Source organism: Manis javanica, chromosome 12, assembly GCF_040802235.1.
Source record: "Manis javanica isolate MJ-LG chromosome 12, MJ_LKY, whole genome shotgun sequence".
Classification (NCBI taxonomy): Eukaryota; Metazoa; Chordata; class Mammalia; order Pholidota; family Manidae; genus Manis; species Manis javanica.
In genome coordinates, this window is record NC_133167.1 from 6,839,241 (window position 1) to 6,865,469 (window position 26,229).

Sequence of the window (26,229 nt, forward strand, 5' to 3'; positions counted from 1 at the left end):
ACACAGTACCTGGTACAGTGTGAACCGTGATAGCAATGACGGTGGTGGCGATGATCATGACAGCGATTTGGGTGGAAATGTTGATGATGGTGATAATGGAGAAAGTGGTGGTGATAATGGTCATAACTGTGATGATGAAGATGGAGAATTTGGAGAAAATGGTGATGGTGATGGAAATGATGAGGGCGGTGGTGGTGGAGATGGGGATAATGAGCAGGATGGGGCCATACAACTCCAGGTCCCAGTGAACAGGCAAAGAGAAGGGGAGTAGGAAGCAGAGAGGCACTGCTCCACGACCTTCACCTGCCCCACCCAGCGAGGCCCAGCTTCTGTTAGCCCACCTCCTTTCCAGCCTGACTCTGACTGGGCATCAGTCCAGGCCCCTGTCTGGTCATGGCCTCTTGGCCTCACCCAGGCCTCCAGGGAGTGTCCACAGGTCCTGATAGTCAGGAAGAGCCTTGGCTCTCCTGCTCCCAGGGGCCTGTCAGCAGGTGACCACGAGGTCCAGAGCGGCGGGCATGGCACTGGTGCACTGGCCTTGGGCAGGAACCTTGTGGCTGTGGCCCTTCCCGCAGGGTCCTGAGCAGGGTCAGGGCAGGGCTGTGGAACTCTGGCAGGCTCTGCAGGTGAGGACAGCTATGTGGGCCGGAGTGGGCACATTGGCACAGTACTTCTGAGTTTAGAGTCAGATGCACTTTCAACACTGACAAGCCGGGGGGCTTGCTGTTTCTTAGTCTCTGGGTCTCAGCTTTATCACTGTCCTGACACATGGGATGACAGTGTTATCTACCTGGTAGCAGTTATTTTTGCAACAGTCCTGTACGTTGGAAGCTCAGCAGAACACCTGGTACATAGAAGGCGCTCCCTGGATGTCACCACTTCCTTCTTACGGCCTTTGTTGGCTCTGCTGGGCTCCACAGATCCTGGCCAGGGCCAGACCCTGGGTGCTCAGGGGTCCTGTTGGTGGGTTCCTGGCTGGCGGGGCAGGCTCAGAGGCTCCGCCTCCCCGGCCCCTCCCTGTGCCAGGCCGACTGGCCCTGTCTTGCCCCCGCCTCCCAGCTTCCCCCTGCGCCCTCTCCGCATGCTGGTGAGGGCTCTGACGTGTGAAATAAAAAGGGATTTTAATTACCTCTCAGCAAAACAGCAATTAGAGAGAATCACAGCACAACAGCGGTCCCCTCCTGCATGGCCCCTGCCAAGTCTGCCTTCTCCCCTCTTCCTCCAGCAACCCTCCCTCCCCTCCCCCTGCCCCAGCTCTCAGGCTGAATAGAACAGAAAGTCCTCCAAAGTCAGCTCGGATCTCTGGGGCCCCAGGTCTGGGGAGGGGTTACCAAAAGACAGGAAGTGGTCTGTGCCAGAGACAGGGAGAGGGGGCATGGGAAGGGCTGTGTAGGGAGAGACCCCAAAGGATGAGGGCTGGTCACTCAGGTGGGATCTTCCTGTGGATTCACACCTTGGAGACACCCAGTATCTCTTAGGGGTCCGTGTGTTGCCTGGTACACACCTCCCTGTGTGTGTGTGTGTGTATGTGTGTGTGTGTGTGTGTGTGGCTAGCATGTGCAAACACCTGAGTGTGTGTGCAAGCGTCAGCAACCTGGGCAATGCAGCCCCCAGGATGAGCCTGCCTCGCTGGGAAAGCAGCAGGCTTTTAAAATAATTGCCAGTGACCCTGAGCTATAGCCCCCTGTCTGCTGGCCGTCCCCGCCCCAGGCCCCTGCTGCCAGGGGTCACTTTTTGTCTATCTGCACAGCCTGGAGCACCTGTGCTGCCTTTGGAGAAGGGGACAGGGAGGGCAGGATGGGGAGTCCCCACAGGTGGCCTGAGGCTGGGGGTGGTGGGTGGTGGGTGGCTGATTGAAACAGTAATTGCAGGCAGCAGGCCCTAGCTAATGCATGTTATGATTAAGCTCCGGTACTGAGGGAGGCAGCTCAAGCATGGGGGTGGGGGTCGGGCGGGCTGGCTGTGGGGGGCCTGCGCCAGGGCTGACTGACAGTCTTTCTCACAGGGAGGGGGGAGCAGACGGCTACTGCCACCTCCGTGGTCCCCTCCCCCTCTAGAGCTGTAGCCAACAAGAGCCTGCCCAGCTGAGCTGGGAGAGACCCAGCTAGGAGGTTGGAGAGCTCCCCCCATCCCACAACACACATGGCTACTCCTGGGCAAAGGTCTGAAAGCCCCTAGTCTGTTCTCTAAGGAGCCGAGCCTTCTGGGGTGAGCAGCAATTTCCTGGCCATTAATCTTGGGGTTCCTGTGGCTGTATCAGGGGCCCTCTGTAGCCATAAGCCTCCCAGCCTCAGTGCCAGGGAGCATCATGTCATGGATTGTGAAGCCAGAATGGCTGCAACTGGATGGCTGACACTGACGACCCCAGACCCACCCCATCTCACTGGGTGCCATACATGTGCACTGGTTGAGGATGGACTGGGCCAGAACCCACTGATCCCATGCAATCTGGGCCCTGGAGTCTGGTTTACTGATCCGTGGAGAACAGGCATCAGTGCCCTTCATTTCATAACTGGAGAGATCATACAACTTTTCCAAGAAAACACAGTCAGGTCTGTGTCAGAACTTGTTACCCCAGTGTCCCAGCTTGGCCACTTACCAGCTGTGTGACTTTTGTGAAAGTCACTTAACCTCACAGGCCCTCAATTTGCCACCTCTGTAAAATGAGGATAATAATAGCACCTACTCCTAGAATTGTGAGGATTAAATGAGACAACGTAGCACTTAAAGTCCAGAAGTTGGCCTAGAAGTCAGGTCCTAGTATTCTTAGCATGGCCTCTGCTCTTGGACCCATATTCCCTGTGGTAGGCAGAGTTCTAAGATGTCCCCGCAAGGTGCCTGGTCCCTGGTGCACACACATACTCTCCCTGTTACTCAGCCAAACACAAGTCTAGGTACTGCTATGGAGGGACTTTGCCCATGTAATTAAGATTCTGAATCAGCTGACCTTAAGATAGGGAGACACGCAGACCTAATTACTTGAGTTTCTCTGGCTGGTCAATGAAAGGAAGACAGATTTGAAGCATGACAAGGATTCAAATCAGAGGACATGGTCCACTGATGAGTCTGGAGGCAGAGGGGCCACAGTGCAAGGGATATGGCAGCCTGTAGAAGCTGAGAGCAGCCTGTGGCTGACAGCCAGCTGAGAGTGGACACTTTGAATCTACAAGTAGAGGCACTGAATTCTGCCTCAGCCAATAAGCTTGGAAGGGAACAGAGCCTGAGCCTTAGGGAACCCTGGCATCAGCCCAGTGAGGCCCTGAGCAGAGAATCCAGCCATGCTATGCTGGGACTTCTGACCTACAGAAACAGATAATACATTTGTGTTGTTTTAAGTTAATAAGTTTGTAGGAATCTGTTACACAGCAATAGGAAAGTGTAACTCTCCTTGGTAGTGCTGACAGAAGGCCCTGGGACACTGTGCAGGGAGGAGAGCATGGTGCTGGGTGAGGGTGGCTCCAGGTGTGGCTGATGTGTGGATGTGCATCGGCTGTTGGTGCCTCTGCCAAGGGTGTAGGAGGGTAGGGACTGGGCGGGTGGGCTTCCTGCTGGGGGCCAGCCCAGGACTGGGGACCCTGGCACCTGCTGCCTGTTCTCAAACCTGAGCCATTACCTCCTCCAGAGATGTCTGTGGGAGCCCCCTGCCATCCACACCTCAGCCCAGGGCTGCAGGCAGGCAGAGGTGGGCGTGGGTGTTTCTGGTGGCACACAGTTGTTCTGACTCTGGTGGGCTTGTCCTCTGTCCCACAGTTCCATTCAGGGAGTCTGATAGCATTGCCCTTCCAAACACACAGCGGGAGGCCTCACCCAGGGCCAGGGCCCTTCCCAGCCCCCTCAGTTCTTCAGAGCCTCTGTCTATCTCCTCCCCCCTGCAGCCCTGTTCTCTCTCCTCCGAGGGACAATTAGTGGCCTCATCTTTAATTAGCTAAAGATCCCCTTCAGCTCCAATTACTTGAAATGATGATGGAGTGCTGGGGGAGGGGACCTTGGCCCAGCGACCCTGTGAAGCCTTCAGGTCCTGCTGGCTTTTCTGGGCTCTGCCTGTCCAAGCCCCAACTCCTTGCAGTCATAGGCAGTGGCCATGGTGACCCTGACAGGGAGGGGCACCCCAAGCTCTGGGGTTCACCTTCCTTTATCCATCCAGTCTCTGTGGCTTTATTTGCAGCTTGCAGCAGGAGCTGAGCCACTTGTGGCCAGTCCGTCAAGCATTGAGCCCAGGGGGCCTGCAGGCCTCACCCTCTCCCTGCTCGCCTCCTTACTCTGCATGGCCACTGCCCTGCTTTGGCTCTGCCAGTCTGCCCCAAACCTCTGACAGCCTTGTGTCCAAGGCCTCCAAGGCCTTGCTGTTCAGGCTGGCGGGAAGGACAGGGTGATAGGAAAATCTGGGGTCCCAACAGAGCTAAGGAAGAGAAGATGAAAATGCCAAGTCACAAGATAACGTCACGTGGGGACCAACGTGGTACAGGATGTACCCAGGGTAACAGAAAACAACTGGACATGTCAGATGAGGAGGATCCAGGAAGGGCCCTGGGGCGAGAGACGTCAAGAAGGGAGGCCAAGGCCTGGCTGCAGGCCCTGAGATTCCTCCAGAGGTCTCTGGTCAAAGCCAGCCCTGACACCTGCCTGGACCCCCAGATTCAGCACCCCCAACACAGTTCCTGGGCTGAGATCACAGCCAGGCCTCTGGCTCCACGTCGCCGGTGCTTGGGCTCTGAGTGCCCTGCCTGTCCCCCCACAGAGCTGCCTGTCTCCTAGCTCAGACTGCGCATGTCCCTGAGACCCTGAATGCAGCAGGCACAGGTTTAAATTTCAGCTTCAGTGTTTGTGAGCGGGTTGAACTGGGGCAACTTTTTTTTCCTTCTCTGGGCCTCAGTGTCCTCCATGTAACTGGGAGCCAACAGCAAGAGGGCTGGGGCAAGGCACCAGGTGGAGGGCACGGCCAGCACAGAGGTGGGGGCATGAGCTCCTTGAGGAGAGGGGGCATCTAGGAGGGCATGAGCCAGGAGGCTAGGAAGGGGTGTGGGGCCAGACCGAGGAGGCCTGCGAGGCCATGACGAGGGGTCTCAGAGGATGTGGGGCAGGAATGGGCAGGATGCAGTGGTGCCTGGGGGGCAGCGGATGAGACCCCCTTCCTCCAGCAAGGAAGAGAGCACTCCTGGCCAGAGCTGAAGCAGGACGGATGGGCAGGGGTGGAGGAAGTGAGAAGCTTTCCAAGGCTGCAATGCCAGGCCTGGGCCCTGAAGCAGGGGAGGAAGGGGAGGGCATGCTGAGGGAGAGCTTGTCTAGGAGCCTGGTGGGCTTCCAGGGTGGGCAGGGGTGGGTGGTCCCTGGGGCCCAAGGGCAGAGCTGGGTGCTTCTGCTACCACCTGGGTGCAAGCTCCAGGGCAGATGGAAGGGAGCTGGAGCCAGGGAGGGGTTGGGCGGAGGTGGGCCAAGAGGGAGGGTGAGAGGCCGATGCCAGGGAAGGCCTCTGGATACCGAGACCAGATAGTGTGGGCAAGACAACCTGTATATAGCCTCATAAGCCTGTGCGTACAAGTTGCTAAACCACACGTCTTGTGGTGTCCCATTTATTTTAAAAAATAAAGTTACAGGACTTACCTTACCTTACCTTGAGGAAGGTTGGGAGAGAACATGTGTGCAGGAGGACCTTCGCATTTGCCCTCAAAATACTTGTGCAGTTGAGATTTTTAAAACAAAAACGTATTCATCAATTTCTTGTATGAAGTAACAAATGTATCTAGAGATTGGTAGGTGACCCCAGAGAAGCACCTGTGTATAGTGAGATGGCAGCCTCCCCCCAGGAGGGCAGTGGGGAGGAGAGAGATGACTTTCTGTCACCCGATGGGTCTTGTGTAGGACCCGAGAGCTTAGGCAGGTTTGCAGGCGGGGGTGCTATGTATGCGCAGGGCCTGGCTCTGGGGCCTCTGTGAGCCAGTGGCAGCTGTGTGAGATCCGTCTACGTCCATTAGATGCACCGTCTGGGGGGCTCTGGGCTGCAGTGGGTAAGCTGCAGGAGTGTAATGGGCTCAGGGGGGCACGCCTGCAGCCCGTGGAGGTGGCACCTGACCAGATAAGAGACAACTGACCTCCCCAGGAGGATGAGTGGTTGACCAGTGGAAGAGGTGACGGGAGAACGGTGTTCCAGGCAGCAGAACAGCAAGTACTAAGGCCCTGTGGCGGGGGGGAGCCAGCTAAGTTCTGGGAAATGAAACCAGACCAGAGTGACCAGAGCAAGAGGGAGGTGGAGGGTGGGGACAGTGAGAGGAGCAGAGGAGGATGGTAAAGAGGTCACTGCCTCGTGGGCACATTCGGAGTGCGACTGCTGTGATAAGGGGTGAGGAGAGGCCTGGGAGCCTGAGGCTGGTGGGGGGGCCAGGGCAGCTGTCCAAGCTGGGGTGGGCATACCATGGTATTGGGAGCCAGCAGAGAAGCTCAGCTAGTGGACTGCACAGGCAGACTTTTGAGCCGAGTGAAGGGAGGTCCAGGAAATTTGAGGAGGAGATAGACCAGGCCAGGGGGCTCACAGGCGGCTCCTGGTCTCAAGAATCTGAAGTAGGGTGCCGGGCCCAGCATGCACTAGCCCCCTGCCTGGCCGGGAGGAGACCCACTGGGAGCTCAGGCAGGATGGACAGGCAACCTCTCACTGCATCTGGTCATAGTAATAGGGCGACATGAAGGCATGGGCTCGGTGGTGGGTCACATGAGCCTTTGGGGCTCCCCAGGTCTTCTGTGAGCACCCAGCTTTCCACAAGGGTCTGCATCAGCCCTGTGACAATCACACCAAGGCTCTGGCCTTCCCTGCCCCCTCCCTGCCACCCCAGCCACTTGGGAGAGTCATTTCATTTCTCAAATTAAAAATCCATTTTGTGCTGTGAATAATAGATAGTATGAGCCCGGGGAGGGTGGGTGGGGAGAGGGAGCTGGCTGGGGGGATGTTTTCCAGGGCACAGAAGATGACATAGAACTATTGGTGGGGGGGCGCAGGGGCTGGCTGGGCAGGGTGGAGGCTGGGGGCATCTCTCAGAGCAGAGGCAGGGATGGGGGGTTCAGCCCCTGGGGGACTCCAAGGCCTATGGGCTGGAGGAACAGACAAATGCCACACACAGGTGGGCCAGAGGGGTGCAGAAACAGTTCTAATAATGCTGGGCTCCAGGCTGGGCCAGGTCTGGACTCACACTGGCAGCCCACCTTGGAGTGGAGCATTTAGCACTTCATTGAGGTGATAAATAGATGTGTCATTAGTGTGAGGACTGCTGCCCCCAGTGAGTGGGGTTGCTCTTCACCCCTTCCCCAGATCCCAGGCCTGGTGGTATCCCACCCAGGAGGGCTAGCTGGTACTGGGCATACTCAGGGAAGAGGCAGAGGTGAGGGGTTCAGGTCAGCTCCCTTGCGCCCTTTCCGCCCCTCTCCAAGGAAGCCCTGGCCGTGGCACCCGTACCCCGAGGTGGGCCTCTGGCTGCCTTGTTCAGGGCTTGGCTGGGTGCTGCTGTGTCCTGTGTTCTCTTACTCCTCAGTCAGGGTGTGACTTGACACCTGGGGGCTGGGCAGGAGAGCACTGGAACTAGGAGCCTCAGAAAGAGAGTGTGGGTGCTGGAAGCCAGACGCCTGGCATCTTCCACTCACCAGCTCAGCTTCTCCTTCTGCGAGAGGGTGGAGGAGCAAAGGACGCGGGGCCCCGGCACTCCACTGGTGGACTGTGTGGGGCACCAGGACTGAGGGCTCGGGGGGTCAAATCTCCAGTCAACTCCCGTGGCCCTGGTTACTGCGCTCAGGGCGGGAGCTGGAGCCTGTGGGGCCAGGCGTGGGGCGCGCAGCTCTGCACAGAGCAGGTACATAGTGAAGCAGGCAGGGCGGCCTAGCCGGGTGGGAAGGCCAGGAACAGATCAGTGGCAGCTGAGAGTCTGGGAGAGCGATGGCCAGGAGGGGGGCCCAAGAGCTGACCCCCTGGGAGGGAGGAGGGATGAGTCCCCCACCCCCAGCGGAGGAGCAGCAGGGTCCCTGGGAAGCCTGCTTGCCTTTGTGCCTTTCTGTCGGAAGAGAGTCGGCTCCCTGAGACAATATCCATTTTTATATTTCTTGGAAATTTCACGGCATTCATTTCAGGGAAAATAAAAGCTGTCATTGCCAGAGAAATGATACCAATCAGGGCCTGAAAAGGCTGGAAAATTATCCTCCTGGAGACGGAACGTTGAGGGAAAAATGCAGATTAAAAGCACAAAGAGCCACTTTGCCGCCGCCCTGCCCTCCCCTCCCCCTACGGGATCACATTTTACATAATCCCACTTCTCCGTAGAATTAGCTGGATCCAAGCAGAGCGTATGGGGCAGAGGAGGACCCTGAAACGGCCCGAGGCGGAGGCAGAGCGTACCAGACCAGGCTTAGAGATGTACAGAGGGACAGACACAGGACGTGCAGAGTGGGGGCAGAGGGGTCCGCTGAAGGCCAGGGACCCAGTAGCTGGGCTGAAAGCAGCCCCGGGAGGGGACAGGACCACAGGTCCTTTGAATCCTTGCTTTGTCACAGTTTCTATCGTATGGGGCCATCTTGGACTGTCTCAAGCACTGTTTAGGCCAGTCCTGCAGGTTGGAATGGTCAGGCCTGGGAATGCTGGTGCTCTGGGGGCCCCCTGCTAGGGACACGGCAAGCTGAGGGGGTACGTAGGGCAGGGCAGAGAAAACAGAACTCCAGAAACTAGTACTTATCCAGGAATCCCCAAGTTCCCAGTGCCCAACATGGGCCAGGCCTGTACCTGTGGGGTACAGTGGTCAGCCAGGCAGAAGGGGCTCCCCTCTGGACCCGGGAGCCTCAGGAGGGAGGTCACACATCAAAACTGCAAGGTGTCTGGGAAAAAGGTAGTGGGTGGATAAATTCAGAGTCCCCTCTTCCTAGTCTGTCCCCCCCAAGCAGTCCACATACCAGGGTCCTGTCTGAGGACCAGGGCTGCTGGGCAGGGCAGGAAGGCTCTTGCCCTCTCTGTCTCCAGAAGGAGGGACCCCTTCATTTCTTGCCAGCCCTTTTCTCTCTCCCAAGCCTGTGGCTTCCTTAGCAGTGGGTGCCAAGGCCACTTGCGGAGGGGTGCAGGGCCCCCTTCCAGACGCAGCTTCCGAGACTCTGGCTCCACCAGGGCCAACCAAAATCCAGACGCCTGCGGGGAGGGCTGGCATGGGCAGCTGCTAAAGGGGAGGACTAGGAAGCCCCCTTATTGAAGGCTGCCCTGCGCTAGGCACTGTGCCAGGCGGGTACAGGCACTGTTTCAGCGCACCCGCAGTCTTTCCGGGAGTCCTCCCTGGGCGGTGCTCCAGTCCGGTGGGCATCTCATCTCCAGCTTGTAGGCAGTCCCGCGTCGGGGCATCGGCTCGTGGGGAACCCTTCCCGGGAGTAGCAGGCGCCCTCGCTCTTCCCGGGACGCAGCTGGAGCTGGAACGCCTGATCCCCGAGCCTGTGCAAGACCCTCGAGAGTGTCCCCGCAATCGCCGTCTCCGCCCCCGAGCTGCTACAGAGCTGACAGGTAGCCGGGATGGAGGCAGGAAGAAGGAGGGGGCGCGGGGAGGGGGCTGGCGGGGGAGGGTGGAGCCGCTGGCGCGCCCCCTCCCTCGGGGCCGGCGGGCGGCGCGGCGCGGCGGCAGAGGCGGCGGCGGGCGCACGGAGGTAGCCGCCGCCTGCCCCTCTCCGCTTCCCTCCCGCCCCGGCTCTGGCGGCGGCCCGGGCTCTACCTGCTCCGTTCCCGCTCGGCCCGGGCGCGCACCTGCGGGGTAAGTGGCTCCCGACCCCTCTGCCGCTGCGGCCACCATCGCAGCCACCTCCGCCGCCACCGCCACGCCGAGCCTCCAGGCTTTGTCTGCATCCTCGCAGCTCTGGCTCCGGGTGCGGCTGCTACTCCTGGGCTCGGCTACCCGGCTCCGCGGACTGCGCGGCGCCGCACGGCAGGCTCCGGGGGTGAAACTTCGCCCAAGTTTGGGTTCCGGGGAGAACCTGTTGATGCTGGGAGCAGCCCAGGGAGGGGACCGGGGACCGGTAGGCAGGGGATGGTACCGGTTCCAATTTCTTAGGGCCGTCGGGGGTTTTTCTCCCAGATCTTGGGCCAGCCGGCGCGCGTCGCTTGGAAAAGGGGCTGGTGGGCATTCTGGCCACTGAACAGGAGACGGAGCTGGGGGTGCCCCTGCGTATATCCGCGAGGACAAAGTTTGGTTTCCGAGTCTCTTTCTTGAGCGTCTAGTTCCAGTGCGGGAAGCCGAAGACGGCCTCAGGGTCTGCATAGACGCGACCTAGACCGCACCTCCTTTCTCCAGCCTCCGCTTTTCCCTTCCCCCACCTGGCTTTGGCCAAAGCAGGTCGCAGACAAGAAAGGCAAAGGGAAGAGTAACAGCCTTTCACTGAAGGCCTACTACGTGCCAGGCTCCGTACCCGGTGTTTCCCTGCTGTTTACCAGGGGCCTCCCAAATGGGTGGCGGGCGTATGTGTGCAGGGAGAGAGGAGGCAGGTCAAAGGACGCCACCGTGTGTGTGGGAGGTAGTGGCCATCCTGAGCCTTCCTCTTCCCTCTTTCTCCGAGTGGTGGAAGGAGGCCAGGCCGCAGGCCTGCTTACTGTTGGGGCCTCAGGGTGGCCTCCAGCGCCTGACCTCGGCCTGAGCCCCTCCTCGTCTTGTTTGTGGCCCCCGTAGGATCCCAACGCCTCTCCAAGCCTGCGTCTACCTTCCTGCAGCTCCTGCTGGGGGGCCATGCAAAGGCCCTCGAGGAGGCCGGTGGCCCGGCGCATCCTGTAACCAAGATAGCCAGGGGCTCCTTGGCAGTGCCAGCGGCACCATGGAGACCCCGTATTCGATGACCGCGCACTACGACGAGTTCCAGGAGGTCAAGTATGTGAGCCGGTGCGGCACGGGTGGTGCGCGCGGGGCCTCGCTGCCTCCCAGCTTCCCGCTGGGTGCTGGGCGCAGTGCCACTGGCGCTCGGGCCGGGCTGCCGCGCTGGAATCGGCGCGAGGTGTGCCTGCTGTCGGGCTTGGTGTTCGCCGCCGGGCTCTGCGCCATCCTAGCCGCCATGCTGGCGCTCAAGTACCTGGGCCCGGGCGCTGCGGGGGCCGGCGCCTGCTCCGAGGGCTGCCCGGAGCGCAAGGCCTTTGCGCGCGCCGCCCGCTTCCTGGCCGCCAACTTGGACGCCAGCATAGACCCGTGCCAGGACTTCTATTCCTTCGCGTGCGGTGGCTGGCTGCGGCGCCACGCCATCCCCGACGACAAGCTCACCTACGGCACCATTGCGGCCATCGGCGAGCAGAATGAAGAGCGCCTGCGGCGCCTGCTGGCGCGGCCCGGGGGTGGGCCAGGCGGCGCTGCCCAGCGCAAGGTGCGCGCCTTCTTCCGTTCGTGCCTGGACATGCGCGAGATCGAGCGGCTCGGCCCGCGGCCCATGCTGGAGGTCATCGAGGACTGCGGGGGCTGGGACCTGGGCGGCCCCGCCGAGCGTCCGGGGGCAGCAGCGCGCTGGGACCTCAACCGGCTGCTGTACAAGGCGCAAGGCGTTTACAGCGCCTCCGCGCTCTTCTCGCTCACGGTCAGCCTGGACGACAGGAACTCCTCGCGCTACGTCATCCGCGTGAGTGTCTCCCCCTCCCCCAGCCCGCAGACACGCAGCCCGCGGCCAGGGACTCAGGGCCCTGAGGTTCGCATGATCCCTGAGCCCAGGCGACCCGTGCAGAAGGGGAGGAGAGAGGAGCGGAGGGGGGCGCAAGTAATTTCCCTCGAGTAATTGCTGTGTTTAGCTGAGCCTCGGGAGCCGCAATTTACCAGCCCTCTGGCAGGTTTTAAGAATAGGGAGCGAGGGTGTGCTGATGCCCTGTGGCTACAGCTCTTAGGGGCTGGGGTGGATAGGAATGCCAGCGCCCCAACTCTCGTGAGGGGCGTGGGGGAGGAGTGCCCCTCACAGGTGGGGGACTATGAAGGCTTAGGAGGGAAGGACCGGGTCACAGGGGGAAGGATGGGGCAGCTCCCCTCTGGCCCCCTAAGCCAGGCTGGTCAGGGGTGGGGTAGCATCTTTGTATTCCTGGGACTTGTGGCAGTGGGTGTCCTGGGCATCTGGGTGGGAATTGAGGCTGTTTGCAGGAACCTGGCATGTTGACTTCTGACCCCCCATCTCTCCCCAGATTGACCAGGACGGGCTCACCCTGCCTGAAAGGACCCTATATTTAGCTCAGGATGAGGAGAGTGAGAAGGTGTGGGGATGTGGGATGGGGCTGCAGGGAAGGCCTGGGGCCCCAGGAGGGACAGCCTAAGGCCGGCCACTGTTCCCCTCCACACCCTGACGTGTTCCCTCCTGGTGCAGATCCTGGCAGCGTACCGGGTGTTCATGGAGCGTCTTCTCAGCCTGTTGGGTGCCGATGCTGTGCAGCAGAAGGCTCAGGAGATCCTGCAGCTGGAGCAGCGGCTGGCCAATGTGAGCAGGGGACTGCTGTGGGCTGAGGGAGGGGACCGTTAGGCAGGGCTGGGTCAACTCTGGTCTCCACCCCAGATTACTGTGTCAGAGTACGATGACCTCCGGCGAGATGTCAGCTCCGCGTACAACAAGGTGACCCTGGGGCAGCTGCAGAAGATCACCCCGCATGTGAGTGATGCTCTGCCGTGGTGGGAGGGGCTGGTCCTGGGTCTCCCTGTTGTCCCCGCCCCAGCGATGGGCAAGGCTTTCCATGGCTGTGGCTCCTTGTGTCCTCTTGTTGCCTCTCCCTGGTCCCTTCCCTGTCCATGGTCCCTGCCACGCCCAGCCCCACTGTTCCCACCCGTGGCCCCATAGCTGCGGTGGAAATGGCTGCTGGACCAGATCTTCCAGGAGGACTTCTCGGAAGACGAGGAGGTGGTGCTGCTGGCCATGGACTACATGCAGCAGGTGTCCCAGCTCATCCGCTCCACACCCCGCAGGTACAACTGCCCACCTGTCCCTCCAGGCCCCTTTCCTGCACCCCACATCTGTCTGCTTGCTGAGCTTTGAATTCCCACTTCCACCTCTGTCCAGAAGCCACACTGGGAAGGCAGGTGAGGAGCACTGGAATAGGAGTCCAGGTCTCTGGGTTCAGACCTGGCCTTCCTTAGTCTCTGGGTCCACAGGCAGGGCTGTGAGTTTCCTGAGCTGCAGTATCCTCACCTGGGGATGGTGACGCTTGAGCGGGTCTGGACATCAGAAAGGGAAAGAGTGGCTGCAGCTTTGCCATCCCAGGGCCACCTTGGGGAGAGCTTCTCTGGTCTCTGCCCACTGTGGGGAGGATCAGGGGCCTCTCAAGGCCAGCCCTGAGGCAGACAGTCACCCCAAATGCCCCCTCTTCCACCCCATAGCAAGTCAGAAAACCATGCTAGCCTGTGACCGCTCAGCATCAGGCCCAGGAGCTGTGTGCTGAGGTGTACGGACCCAGCCCTCCTCCTTGACTGGGGCTTGGGCCACTCTGGGTTTTGCCTCCGCGTGCCTGGAGTGCCCCTCGCTCCTGTGAGGGTGGTGGGTGGGATCCCAGGCTGGGAGGTGTGGGGTGGGCCAGGGGAGAGAGGGGGCCAGTGCCCTCAGGTGGCCCATGCACGTGAGCCCGCGTGGACACCCAGGTTTGCTGCCTCACTTGGTCCTCAGGATCCTGCACAACTACCTGGTGTGGCGTGTAGTGGTGGTCCTGAGTGAGCACCTGTCACCCCCATTCCGAGAGGCGCTGCATGAGCTGGCACGTGAGATGGAGGGCAATGACAAGCCACAGGAGTTGGCCCGTGTGTGCCTAGGCCAGGCCAACCGCCACTTCGGCATGGCGCTTGGGGCCCTCTTTGTACACGAGCACTTCTCAGCCACCAGCAAGGCCAAGGTCAGGCTTCCCTGGGCTGGGGGCTGGGGTGCGGGCGCTGAGCTAGGCCGGGTGTCCTCACATGGCCCCTTGGTCTGAGCCTCTCTGAGGCTCCAGGCTATTCTCCCCAGGCCTCCTGCCCCAGGAAGCACTCTGGTCTGTCAGCCACTGGAAACTCTCCCCATCAAGTTCCTGCCCTCCCTGTTCTGCCATGCTCAGTAGGTGTGGCCTGAGGAACATAAATGATCCTTTCTTGGGTGGTTTGCCCTCTTCCAGACTGTGAGCTTTTTGCCGGGGATGCAGGGCCTGTATCCCCATTTCCAAAGTCCCCCCTTGGTGCTTAGCACCAAGCCCTGGGGTTAGGAAGTGGTGCTTGATGATTAGGGGTACCACTTGTGCCAGGTACTGGGGGCTTAGCTAGGAAGCTAGGGCTTCCTGGGTTGACCCTTGATCCCTGATCTCTGACCCTGCAGGTGCAGCAGCTGGTGGAAGACATCAAGTACATCTTGGGCCAGCGCCTGGAGGAGCTGGACTGGATGGACGCTGAGACCAAGGCAGCTGCCCGGGCCAAGGTGAGGTGGGGCCCTGTTCCCATTTACTGGTTTCGCAAACACTTACTGAGCGCCTGCTGTGTGCCAGGTGCTGAGGATAACAGAAGAGTCAGAATGCCTCCTGTGGAGTTGGCATCACCAGCCTGCTATCCCCACTCCTTGGGCCCTACTCCCAGGCTGGCCCTAGAGCTTTCTCCCCTGGGGGATGGGGCAGTCTCCTGAGGCCCTGGCCCCACTCCCGCCACCCTCTGGTTTACAGCTCCAATACATGATGGTGATGGTGGGCTACCCGGACTTCCTGCTCAAACCGGAGGCTGTGGACAAAGAGTATGAGGTGGGTCTGCCCTCAGCTTGCCCTGACCAGCCTGGCTGGCCAGACTTCTCCAGGCCCCTGGTTGACACCCCCAGGGAGGCCCAACACCATCGCAGAGGAGGAACCACCACCCTCCGCTGAGAGACCTTGGGAGCGCATGGGGCTTGTGCACTGCTGGCCTGGCCTTGCCCCTGGCCTGTGCTGAGCGCTGCCTGCCTCCATGCAGTTTGAGGTCCACGAGAAGACCTACTTCAAGAACATCTTGAACAGCATCCGCTTTAGCATCCAGCTGTCAGTCAGGAAGATCCGGCAGGAGGTGGACAAGTCCACGTGGGTGCCTGGCCTGGAGCTGGGGGCTTGGAGGGTGGTTGCCATAGGAGAAGGCCAGTCATAAACACCAGGAGCCTGGTGGGGCAAACTGTCTCTTAGCCACACTGTTCTGGGAGCCACAGAGCCTATGCAGGTCATGGGAGGCAGCCATCAGGGTGGGGTTCAGCCTGGGGAAGGCCCAGGACATGGCCGTGGTCTGGGCCACCAGGTCAGCCTCCAAGGAGGAGAAGCCTAGGAGGTGGAGGGGAGTTGGGGAGGTAGTGTGGGCTCCCCGACCTAACCCCAGTTCCTCTCCACAGATGGCTGCTCCCACCACAGGCCCTCAATGCCTACTATCTACCCAACAAGAACCAGATGGGTAAGGGGGTGTGTCCAGGCAGGTAGTGGGGCCTGCAGGGGGTGGGTCTCACACTGACCACTCCCTCCCTGTAGTGTTCCCAGCAGGTATCCTGCAGCCCACGCTGTATGACCCTGACTTCCCACAGTGAGTACACAGCTGGCCTTAGCTGGAGCCGTGGTTGGGGCCTTGCCTGTGCATCACAGAGGGGCTGCTCAGACTGCCTCCAGCCCAGGCTGGGCCCAAGGGTCATGACAGCTGTGGACCCTGGGTCCCCAGTCTCAACTTGCCCTTGGTTATTTAGAAAAATGTAGTTTTATTTTTTCTTATTTTAAAGTGTCATAAGTACCCCTTAGCTGGCTTGAGGCTTCTTTAGATGTTTCAAAAGTGGAGCAGCCCTAGGGATGACAGAAAGGAGGTACCTCAGTTTCCCCCCTGTCTCCTCCCCTAGTCCCAGGCTTATTAGATGTTATTTCCTAAAAGGCCGCCGCACTGGTACCACGGTCCTTTTTACATATCCCACAAGGGAGCTGAGTGCCCCAGGACTATGCAGATGCCACCTCCAGGCCTAGTTGGGCCTTCCAGGGCGGGGCAGCAGTGCAGGGCTGTCAGGGAGCAGGTGAGGCTGGCGCTGACGGTGCTGCTGTGGGCCCAGGTCTCTGAACTACGGGGGCATTGGCACCATCATCGGGCATGAGCTGACCCATGGCTACGATGACTGGGGTGAGGCCTGTGGGTGGTCTGAGGGCTGGTAGGGGAGGGGGGGAAGGGGGGCGGGGCAGGGCAGTGCTGGGCCCCTCCATCCCCCTTGGCGGGTGGAGGGCAGGAGGGTGCTCAGGGAGTGGAGCCCTCTTGGCCACCCTGCCCACTGCCCACAGGGGGCCAGTATGACCGCTCAGGCAACCTGATGCACTGGTGGACAGAGGCCTCCTACAGCCGCTTCTTGCGCAAGGCCGAGTGCATTGTCCACCTCTACGACAACTTCACCGTCTACAGTCAGCGGGTGAGACCCTCTTGCTGCATTTGTGTCCCTCAGGCTGGCTTGACGCGGACTAGGAGAGTGCACACACATGTGCCCGCGCATGTGCCAGGACAAATCTGCGCCCAGGTCTCCACACATGCCCAGGGTCTGCGTGCACCTCACTGGGGCACATAAATGAGTTCACATAGGCTCACATGGCACATGCAGCATAAAGGGGTTGGAGGCTCATGCAAACCCTCAGCAAAGAGAAAGAGAGGGTGGGCAGGGGGCAGGGGGCGGGGCAGGGGCCCAGGTGGCAAAGCCTGAGGGATGCCAGTGGGCCCCAGGCAGCCCCCAGCCTCCTCCCTTCTTGGTAGGTGAATGGGAAGCACACACTTGGCGAGAACATCGCAGACATGGGTGGTCTCAAGCTGGCCTACTATGTGAGCTGCCCCTGCCTGAACGCTCCATCCTGGGTGGGGAAAGTGGGGTCCGAGGAGGGCTAGGCTGTGGACACAGGCACCCCTCCCTCCCGTCCTGCTGAGCTCTGGCCTTGTTGGGGGCTGTGCTGGGCCCAGGGTCCCTTGGTAAAGGAGGGACTCTCAGGCTGCACCTCTGGGAGCACTGCCTGGAGGGGGTGGCTCCTGCTTGGGTTTGTTTTGGTCAGGGAGCAGAGCTCTGGGAAGGTGGGAGGCAGAGAGCCAGGGGCTCGGCGTGGTGGGTGGTGTGCAGGGCTGGGGCCTGTGAGGGACTGACTGGGTGGAGAGTGAGTCATGTCCCCACACCGGGGCGCCACAGCTCCACGCTCTGTGCCCCCAGGCCTATCAGAAGTGGGTGCGTGAGCACGGCCCAGAGCACCCGCTGCACCGGCTCAAGTATACACACAACCAGCTCTTCTTCATCGCCTTTGCCCAGGTGGGCCGGGCTGCGGCTGGGGTATCGGGTGGGGGGCACAGCTTCCAGCCCGTCCCATCAGCTGTGCCTCAGAGGCAGGGGCCCCATGGACTCTGATGGGGGATTAGGGCCTGGTTTGCAGGGCCTAGTCAGTGGCCACCCAGCCTCATCTCCCCTCCCCGCTCAACCCCGGTGGGACACAGAATTGGTGCGTCAAGAGGAGGTCGCAGTCCATCTACCTGCAGGTGCTGACGGACAAGCATGCACCTGAGCACTACAGGTATCCCACCTGCCTGCCGGGGCCTCGCCCCTCCTTGTGTCCGGGGTGGGAGCAGGTTGGAGTGGGAGGGGACAGCTGGGGCTGGTGGCCACTGGGACCCACATGGCATGGGTCTCTGCTCCTACCCCAGGGTGCTGGGCAGTGTTTCCCAGTTTGAGGAGTTTGGCCGGGCCTTCCACTGCCCCAAGGACTCACCCATGAACCCTGTCCACAAGTGCTCTGTGTGGTGAGCCTGGCCGTCTGCCCGCACTGTACCCCCCACTGACCCGCACGAATCACCACCCCCGCCCCCCACTCCCGGCTGCTGGGACAGGCACAGGCCCGGTCCTGGCCCTGCCCTGGGTGCCACCTGCCTTCCTAGCCCCTCCAGGCCCTGGCCCCCTGTTGTCCTCACTTAAGGAGGGGCCAGAGCAGGAATGAGGTCAGCTCCAGGAGGGCACTGGGGGAGACGCTGGGGTCCCCAGACTCGGCTCTAGGAGCCAGACCCCTGGCCAGGCTGGATCTTACAGGCCCCACCCTCCCTGTGTTCTTGCTGCTAAGTTTGGTCAATAAAGCTGCTGTACTATCGCCTCAGCCTCTTGCAGGGCCCCTAGAGCTGCTGGGGCCAGAGGGACCCTTCGGAGGGCAGCCTCAGGCCCTTAGCGCAACCAGGACCCTAGAGAAGATCTTGTCCCCTTCTGGTGGCCTTGGCTGGGCCACCTGTGACCCACCGCCTCAGCTCCTCTATCCTTTCCACCAACCACCCATTCCTCCCTCCCCCAAATTCTGCCTAGGCTCCTGTGCCGCGGGCCAGGCTTGTGGGTGCCAGAGCACCAAGCCCAGGGACCTACACTCCAGCACAACACTGGGCCTCATGTCCCCTGTGAGTCTAGAGTGGGGCTCACCCTTGTGCCTGCACGAGTCTCTTCAGGGTTCCTTAGCCAGTCACTGAGCACAGGCCAGGCCTTGGCACAGGCATCTCTGAGAAACGGTACCTGTGACGGCACTTACTTAGAGCAGGAGGCCAGCCCACGTGGCTTCGAGGTACCCCTCTAGCCTGGAGCTGGGGCTACTGGGATGAGAGAAGGAAAGAAACGGTTGGGGTTCGTGATGGGGCTCCAGGCCTGGCCTGTGGTGGGAGGACAGGGATCAAGTGCTGCCCCATCACGGAGGCGGGTGGGGTGGTGGTAGGGCAGGGGCACAGAACTGTCCCATGGGGCAGCCCCACAGGGGCCGGGTCCTGGGCACATCCACAGTGATGGGGGGCCACTGGGCCTCTGCCCTTCCTCCTCCAGTCTTGTTTCTCTGACTTCAGGGACACACTAGGGGGTTCACCCCTCCTCGAACACTGCCTCCTGGGGCCTAGCCCTGTCTGTCAGCGCAGGGGTGAATCTCTTGCCAGCTCACCTCCTGTCATGCTCAAAGCAGGTCTGTCCCCTCTTAGGCTTGAGTGATGTTTAAGAAGTCCCTGTTATGTGAGTCTGGGGTGCACCAACCTTGGGGAGAGAGAAAACACCCCTGACTGAGCCAGAGTGGGAGGCAGGCCCACTGTTTGGCCCTGGGGGGCTCCACAGAGAAGCACCCAGGGGGGTCCCCTCTTCTGAAAGACCACACAAGCTGCAGGCATCAGCCGGGGGATCCTGCTCAGAGCTGTGTCTCCAGGGTGGGGCCCCCTGAAGGCCCTGGCTTGGAGACCTACCTCGGCCACTCCTCCAAGCCCTTTCACCCCTGGGCTGGACACGTGCGTACCGCAGCTAGGGCATGGGGACAGCTCTCCCCCTGCCCCAGCCTGCTGCCCGCCTGGGGGGCCCAGGGTCTGGGACCCTTTGCATCTGTCCCCCACCCTGTCCCTCTGAGGGGGTCTGACTGGAATCAGAAGCCCCGGGCTCAGGCCTCCTGCTCCTGCCCCAGGCTCCCCAAGCTCCCCAGCTCTACCCAGGATCATCCCTCATGTCTCCCTGCTGCCTTAGGAAAGGCCTCAAGGTTGGGGGGCCTGGGGAGTGAGCTTCCAGCCGGCCCATCGGGGGCCCTTCTGCTCTACCTCAGGAAGTCAGGGAAAGCCCCGGCACTCCTGGGGCCAAGCCCTGGCACTCCTTGGGCCAAGCCCCTGCCCTCCCGTCTGTGCCAGGGAGAGGCCAATGAGGACTGGGTCCTTGGGGGAGGACGCAAACTTCCTAGCCTGGAGGCCTAGTCCAGAGCTGGAAGTGGGGAAGCCCTGTGGGCCTCGGCTGCTGGCTGGGGTCCTGATGTCCAGTGGATGTCCCAGCTGGGGAGCAGCCACCCTGCTGGCAGTACTGTGGTCTGAGGCTGTGAGGCCACCAGAGACCCCTCAGCCTGACCAATCTATGCTGGGCTCCAAGGAGGCCATGTCACTGTCTGGCCCTGCTGGGCTTCTCCTCTGGGGAGAACCGAGGGAGACCCGAGGGCCAGAGGCAGCATAAGCCAGGGCATCGTGGGGACAGAGTCCTGGTGCTTAGACAGGGCCCACGAGGTTCAGACACAGCCACAGAATCCAGAGCCAAGGTGTGGTATGGCAGGGAGCCGTTGTGATGTGGTGGGTCACCCACTGGTTTCCACACTTTTCTGAACAGACCCTAAGAGCATCCTCGCTGCAGCCCAGTAACAGAACAACAGGAATGCCGTTAACAGATGGGAAACTGGAGTCATGAGTTGCCTGAGGTCACACTGGTCTCATCGGCTGAGGGGGGCCGTTGGCTGCTGAGTCCTGCTGGGGTCCTGCTGCCGTGCTGTACTCAGCCTCAGCTCTCAACGTGCTGTGTTAGGAATCATGCATGAAGGGTAGGCACTGGCCATTTTGCCGTCTGCCAGATCCTGTGCTGGCAGCCAGGCTGAGGATTAGCTGGCTGATTCTGCTGGAGTAGAGGATTTCAGCAAGCTCAGCACGGTTGCCCGCTGGGCCTCGGTTTCCCTTGTGAGCGAGAGGCCCTGAGTGCAGTGGTGAAGGCCCTTCCGGCCACAGAGGGGTGATTCCAGAAGTGCCTCAGGGTCGGTTAGTGTAGGGTTGCTCCCACCCATCTCCTGAGGGCCGGCCGTCCATGGAGGAGGCCTGGCTAAGCACCGGTCATTGGGATGACAGAAACCGGTCTTCAGCTAAGCATCTACTGGCAGGGAAATAGAGGAGCTCAGGGATGGTTTACACCTGCACTGAAGCTGAATGCCCACCTGTGTGCCCATGAGCAGTGGGCTGCACAGACCCCCACTCCTGCCCAGGGTCCCTGTTCTGCCACCCCCAGCTCTGAGACCTGGCCTTGAGCCAGGGGGTCCCTGCTGGGAGGCCTCTGCAGGGGGCTCATGCTCTACGGGCTCCAGGGGCATTATCAGCAGGCCTGGGGCAGGGTGAGCGGTGGGCCGGCCTGCAGTGGATTGACATGGCCCCCTACCCCCACCCCACCCAGGACTGCCCTGCGGCTGCCCCTGCAGGGTGAGCTGGACTCTGAGTCCTCAGGGCAAGGAAGCCAAGCCCTCGGCGCAGAGCCTGCGGGTGCCAGCTCTGCACAAACCTGGGAGTGAGCTGAAGCCAGTTGGAGAGGTAGGCTGGTGTCTAGGCTTCCCTGCCCAGATCCTGGACAGGACGTGGGCATTGGCAGCCCTGGGATTTCTGGGGCACCCAGGAAGGGCATGTGGTGTCTGGTGCCACTGAGCAGCCCTGAGCCCCAGACCTTTCTAACCAGCTCAGTGGAGCCCAGATGCAGGTTCCTGCCACCCGTGTGGTTGCTTCTGTGCTGACCCGGATGCCCTTCACCCTGCGGGTCCCAAGTGAGGTGACCTGGATGCAGTGTTTTAGTGGCTTAAGCTCCATTCCAAATGTGTCAGGAAGCCAGGCTCCCCCTTGTGCAGACACCTCTGGGTTGGGGGGGTTCTCAGGGACTTGGGTTTCTCCTCCTGCCCTTTCTTACTATCGTGCCCCCCATGGTGGATGGGCAACCCAATCCCTTTCCTCCCAAGACCCCCCATAAGCCTGGGTAAAGTCACAGATATTCCTGAGGTTTGGGGTACCGGGGGCCTTCACTGCCCCCCGCTCTCCTCCTCCCCTACGGATGCCTTGCCCCTCCCCCTTACTGCCTGAGAAACTCACTTTTCCTTGATTTATTGAAAAGAGCTGCTTTCCCTTCCCCTGCCGGCTCCAGGCTTGCCCAGAGGCTGGGCACTGTCTGTGCCCCTGAGGCTGTCTCCTCAGCCCACCGTGCAGCAGGACAGGGCAGGTGGCAGGGTGTGTGACATCTGGCTTCCCTCTCGTCCCCACAGCCTCCGTAGGAACTTGGGCTGATTGAGTTTGGGCAGCATGTCCCCGAGGGGCACCCCGGCAGTCTCGCTCTTCATTGAGTCCGGGGACAGTGGCTCTGCCTGCGGCTCCGCAGGGTCGCGGGCCCTGCCTGGAAAACCGCCAGAGGCGGGGACTCCCATGTCCCAGGGCCTCCTTCCCTTTGGGAAAACTAGCTGGCAGCTGGCCTGGCCTTTCCCGTAGAGTCCTGATACTGATCTGGGCCCCACCCGGGGTCCTGGTGGGGTCCCTGGCCTGAGACCCCTCCCTGCCTTGCTGTCACCCTGCACACCATTCATGCTTCGGCTCTGGGTCCCCTGAGGAACTCCTCCTCTGAAAGCCTGGCGGTGTCCAGCGTGAGCTCCTCGGGCAGGAGGGCAATGAGGCAGCGCCCGGACCCTGACCTCAGCTGCGGCTCATGAGATGGGCGCCTCTGGCAGCCGCTGACGCTGATTCATTGGGCAGCAGGCGGCTCAGATCCCAAGCCACTGTCACATGGTGCTGTTAGGCAGCATCTCTCCTTGTCTATACTCTGCATAAATAATAATAATAATAATAAGCAAACCTCCCACCTTCCTGCGGGACCAGGATGTCACGGGGGCTGCTGAGGGATCTGCCAGGAGAGGGTGACCTGGCTATTTCCCTCTCACCTGAGGAACCCAAGCTGGGAGGGCAGGGGAGGGGAGGGGAGGGGAGTTGAGGAGAGGGGAGAGGAGGGGAGGGGAGGGCCAAGCTGGCTGATGTGGAGGAACTTGCAAATTTGGTGAGCAAAGGAAGGGCCAGAACAGGACGCTGCGGCCTGAACGCCTCCTTGTGGAGGGTGGATAGAGGTCTCACCATTTGGGATGGGGTGGCTATTTTCTCCCTAAGGGGCAGCTCAGGAGACACACGACTGGTTCCTGGGCCCCACGCCAAGCACTGTGGTGCAGACTGGGTGTCCCCAGTGGCAAGGTTAGATAAAGGGGAACGCTGGCTGCCTGTTGTCAGTGCTGCGGCCTGCTGAGGGCATTGGGAGCAACACGCCAAAGCTCTCCCCAGCTAGGGTAAGCAGGCCCTGGGCCCCTTGGCTCAGAGGGCACGACTGAAAATGCCGCACAGCTTCTTGCAGGCCCCTGGGGGCCCCGCAGGGAGGCAGGGATGAGGGGGGCACCCCCAAAGGGGCAGCGGCCTGACACGCAGGTGCTGACCGGGTGGAGAGGCCTGTTTCTGGAACGGGAGGGCTCACAGCATCAGAGGGGCACGTCAGCGCCAAGGCCAGGAGGAGGCACACTGGGTATCCTAGCTGAGGCCCCCCCGAGAGGCTGCGAGGAATTGTGCCTTTTGCCCATCATGACACATCCTGTGTCAGCCACGGGACCTGTGCTGGGCTTGGGGCAGGGACAGGGGCCCAAGGGGACTCTGTGTCCTGGGAGCTCTGGGTGGAGGTCTGCTGGGAGTGGCCATCCGCAGTCAGAGGGTGTTGTCATCTGAGTGTCTGGGCCCAGGCACACCTGTCTCCCACGGATCTCAATGGATTAGGCTAAAGGGACACCACCTTCCTGAGTGCCTACTGGTGCTGGGCCCTCCCTGGGAGAGAGCACCCTAAAAACAGGAGTGAGCACTGTTCCTGCTTAATATCTTCCTCCATGCTAGCATTGTGACCCTGTCACCCGGGCCCCACCTCCAGCAATGGTGTCCTGGGGGCAGAAAAGGAGGGTGCCACAGGCATGGGGTGGCACAGCGCCCACCGCCATTCGCTCACTCCCAGTAGTTTGCAGCATAGAGTTTAGTGTGTCTGGCTAAGTGGATTTATGGATTATATGATCTAGTTTAAAAACAAACTAATCCTTCAACATGATCGAGTAGCTTACAAAAGATTCCTGTCAAGGAACTGCAAGTAAGACCAATAATCCACACCAGGTGGACACGCACAGAAGTGGCAGTTCTGACCTACATCCTTCCTGAGGAATGCTTGTCATCACCCATGTACGGACCCCTCAAGAAGCCCCAGATATAAAAATAAAACCAAACCGTTGGCAGCACCCCCACCTGCACCGTCGCTGGTGAGGCCTTTCCTGGGTGGCCTCTGCCTCAAGAGCTTGGTCAGTAGCAGCACGAAATCCTCCCAGGTTGGCAAGGCATTTAAAAATGAAGCTTCAGAACATGAAAACCCCCACAGCTTTTTCCCGGCAATGTTTAAAGTTATGTGCTGTTCAATCCGGTGCTTTTTGATACCTCCCTAAGCAATGATAAATATGTGGAAAGCTCTTTTAAAGTTCCTTGCATAATAGCATAAGACAAAAAACACCTACCACCAGGCAAACACTTATTCTTTCTGCTGCAGTAAAAATGGCAGAAACAATGGATGCAAAATGATCTGTCGGCAAACCAAAAGGCATTCCTCTGTCAGCAAATATTGTCGGAAGATGTAGAGACAACACTGCCGTAGACTGGAAGAAAGTGTTAGAGCACATTACCCAGTGTGGGAGCTTTGCTGCACAGTTGGCTGTAAGGACACATGAATCTTAGCTTAAGGTATTTGCCTGATTCTGTTACAATAAGAAACTACACAAACTATATTTTTGTGGGCATGTATGAGCTACCAAAGGAAAGACAGAGCAGAGAAGATATATCCCCTACAGTAAAAGCCTTGTTTAATAAAAAAAAAGTCACAGGGGGAACACAGCGTAAGTGTACCCACTGATGGATAAGGACAGGATTTTGTTTTTAAGGATTCTGGATAAGAAAAAGGTACAGAGGTAGCAGCATCTGCCAGATTCACGCATTGGCCCATCTGCAGTCAGACCATTTCAGGAAAGAACTTTAAGCCCATGGACACGTAAAGTGCTGTGGGAGCCGTCAGTCGTGTTAACCTGACAAAACGAAGACTGTCCTAGTAGACGCTTTTTATTTGGTAGTAAGATTGGGTGAGACCTTTAGTGGCATACAGGTGTGTGTGCATGCACACACACACACACACACAGACACAAGTGGCTTGTATATTCATTATTGGAAATAGAATTGAGCTCACGTCTTAAGCTAAGATGTGCAGAAACATCTTAGAGCTATTAGTCTGAGGCACCCAGTAAAAAGCTTGAGAAAATAAATGTACCTCCCCTTCAAGGCAAAGATGTTAAAACAGATGCTTGAAAAATGTTTCCATGGACATGTGATTTTGTGGTCAACAATGTGGGCGATTGATAGAACCCCTCTACCTACACATTAAAAAAAACTTGGATGCAGAAAATGTTTTTAAAAATTTAGATATAATTTACCTGCTATAATATTCACTCTTTTAACGTGTACATTCAGTGGGTTTTAGAATATTCAAAGTTCTTCAACCACCATCATTAGTTCCAGAATAATCTGTTTTTTACGCCTGTAGAGTTTTTAAAAGTAGACTTTCCTTGGGTTTTGAATCCGTTTATGAAACATAAACATACAAGACCCTCTCAAATAATTGACAACAGGGAGGACAGAAACATAGGAGCTGGATTTTAACAATTTTTCATAATTGGTGGGTGCAGTTTAAAAAGGAGTAGGTGGTTTAGCGAGCTTGGCTCCTGATGCCCTTGTCCCGTTCAGCTCCCATATTTTTGTGATAGCCAATAAAATCCAGAATTGAACTAAATTGCTTGAGAGCCAGGCCTTCAAATTTATGTTTTACCGTGTTCAATCAAGATTTTAGTAAATAAGAACAGTGTAACAACCTTGTATGGTGACAAATAGTAACTAGACGTATTGTGGGGACCATTTCCTAATGCATGTCAACATGGAACCCCCATGTTGTGGGCTTGCACACCTGAAACATAATATTGTGCCAGTTGTTTTGCCATAAAAAAGATTTTAGCAAGTTAGTAAGCATACTCGGTCATATGAATATTTCTAGTGAGTGCAAAAATGTTTTTTTGTATCTTTGTAAAGAAGTTTGTAAAATCTACTGAAAAATATGGTTGACTTCACCGCCCCCCCCCCCGAATTCTTCTACATGCTCCCTTTGGGCGAGATGCTCGATAAGCGGAGCTATATTGGAGTGATTGCTGCAGAATGTTTTCGGAAGGTCAGAAATGCCTGGGGTCTGCAGCCCCCCTCTGGCTTCCCAGTCCGCCCTGCGCCCCCTCCCTCCAACGAAGGAAAGCAGGACACTCCTCACTGCAATAACCAGTGCGACATTTTCCAAGAGTCCGGGCGGGTCATGTTTTGCCCTGCTGAGAACCTTCTGATCACAGACCGCCCTCTGGATGAAGTGCAGCCTCTTCACCGCCTTCCCCCCGCTACTCCCCCAGTACCTGTTAAACCCCTCAGATAGCACTTGCTGACTGCTGCCTCAGGGTCCTTGCTGTCTGGCTGCCCGGCTGTCCGTCCTGCGTTGCCTAACCCCTCACTTCTCTTTCCTCCAGGTCTGCTCCTCAGGCAGCCCCTCCCCACCCCCTGATCTGAATGATCTGCTCCCTCCCCTCACTCGTAGAAACTCTCTGTGCCCCCACGTTTTTCTTTTTTGAACAAATCCCTGCTGGCA

General features: G+C 59.2%; 1 protein-coding gene across 7 annotated transcripts; it reads left to right on the forward strand.

Annotated features, from left to right (window-relative positions):
- Positions 1 to 8,273: 8,273 nt before the first annotated feature.
- On the forward strand, positions 8,274 to 18,037 carry ECEL1 (endothelin converting enzyme like 1). 7 transcript variants are annotated; one of them, XM_017640319.3, is made up of 19 exons: positions 8,274 to 9,511; positions 10,665 to 11,592; positions 12,140 to 12,208; positions 12,319 to 12,429; positions 12,505 to 12,597; positions 12,784 to 12,908; positions 13,603 to 13,825; positions 13,936 to 14,022; positions 14,278 to 14,376; positions 14,615 to 14,689; positions 14,895 to 14,998; positions 15,298 to 15,356; positions 15,431 to 15,482; positions 15,991 to 16,058; positions 16,214 to 16,338; positions 16,674 to 16,739; positions 17,116 to 17,211; positions 17,394 to 17,470; positions 17,601 to 18,037. In XM_017640319.3, exons 2-19 carry the CDS (start codon positions 10,807 to 10,809, stop codon positions 17,698 to 17,700), a joined length of 2,415 nt encoding a protein of 804 aa, XP_017495808.2. In that variant the 5' UTR covers positions 8,274 to 9,511; positions 10,665 to 10,806; the 3' UTR covers positions 17,701 to 18,037. The 7 variants fall into 7 exon arrangements, with proteins under 7 accessions (XP_017495808.2, XP_017495810.2, XP_017495807.2 ...); XM_017640321.3 differs by lacking the exon at positions 8,274 to 9,511 and adding an exon at positions 9,627 to 9,755 and having other exon boundaries at positions 17,333 to 17,470; XM_017640318.3 differs by lacking the exon at positions 8,274 to 9,511 and adding an exon at positions 9,627 to 9,755.
- The last annotated feature ends 8,192 nt before the right edge of the window (positions 18,038 to 26,229 follow it).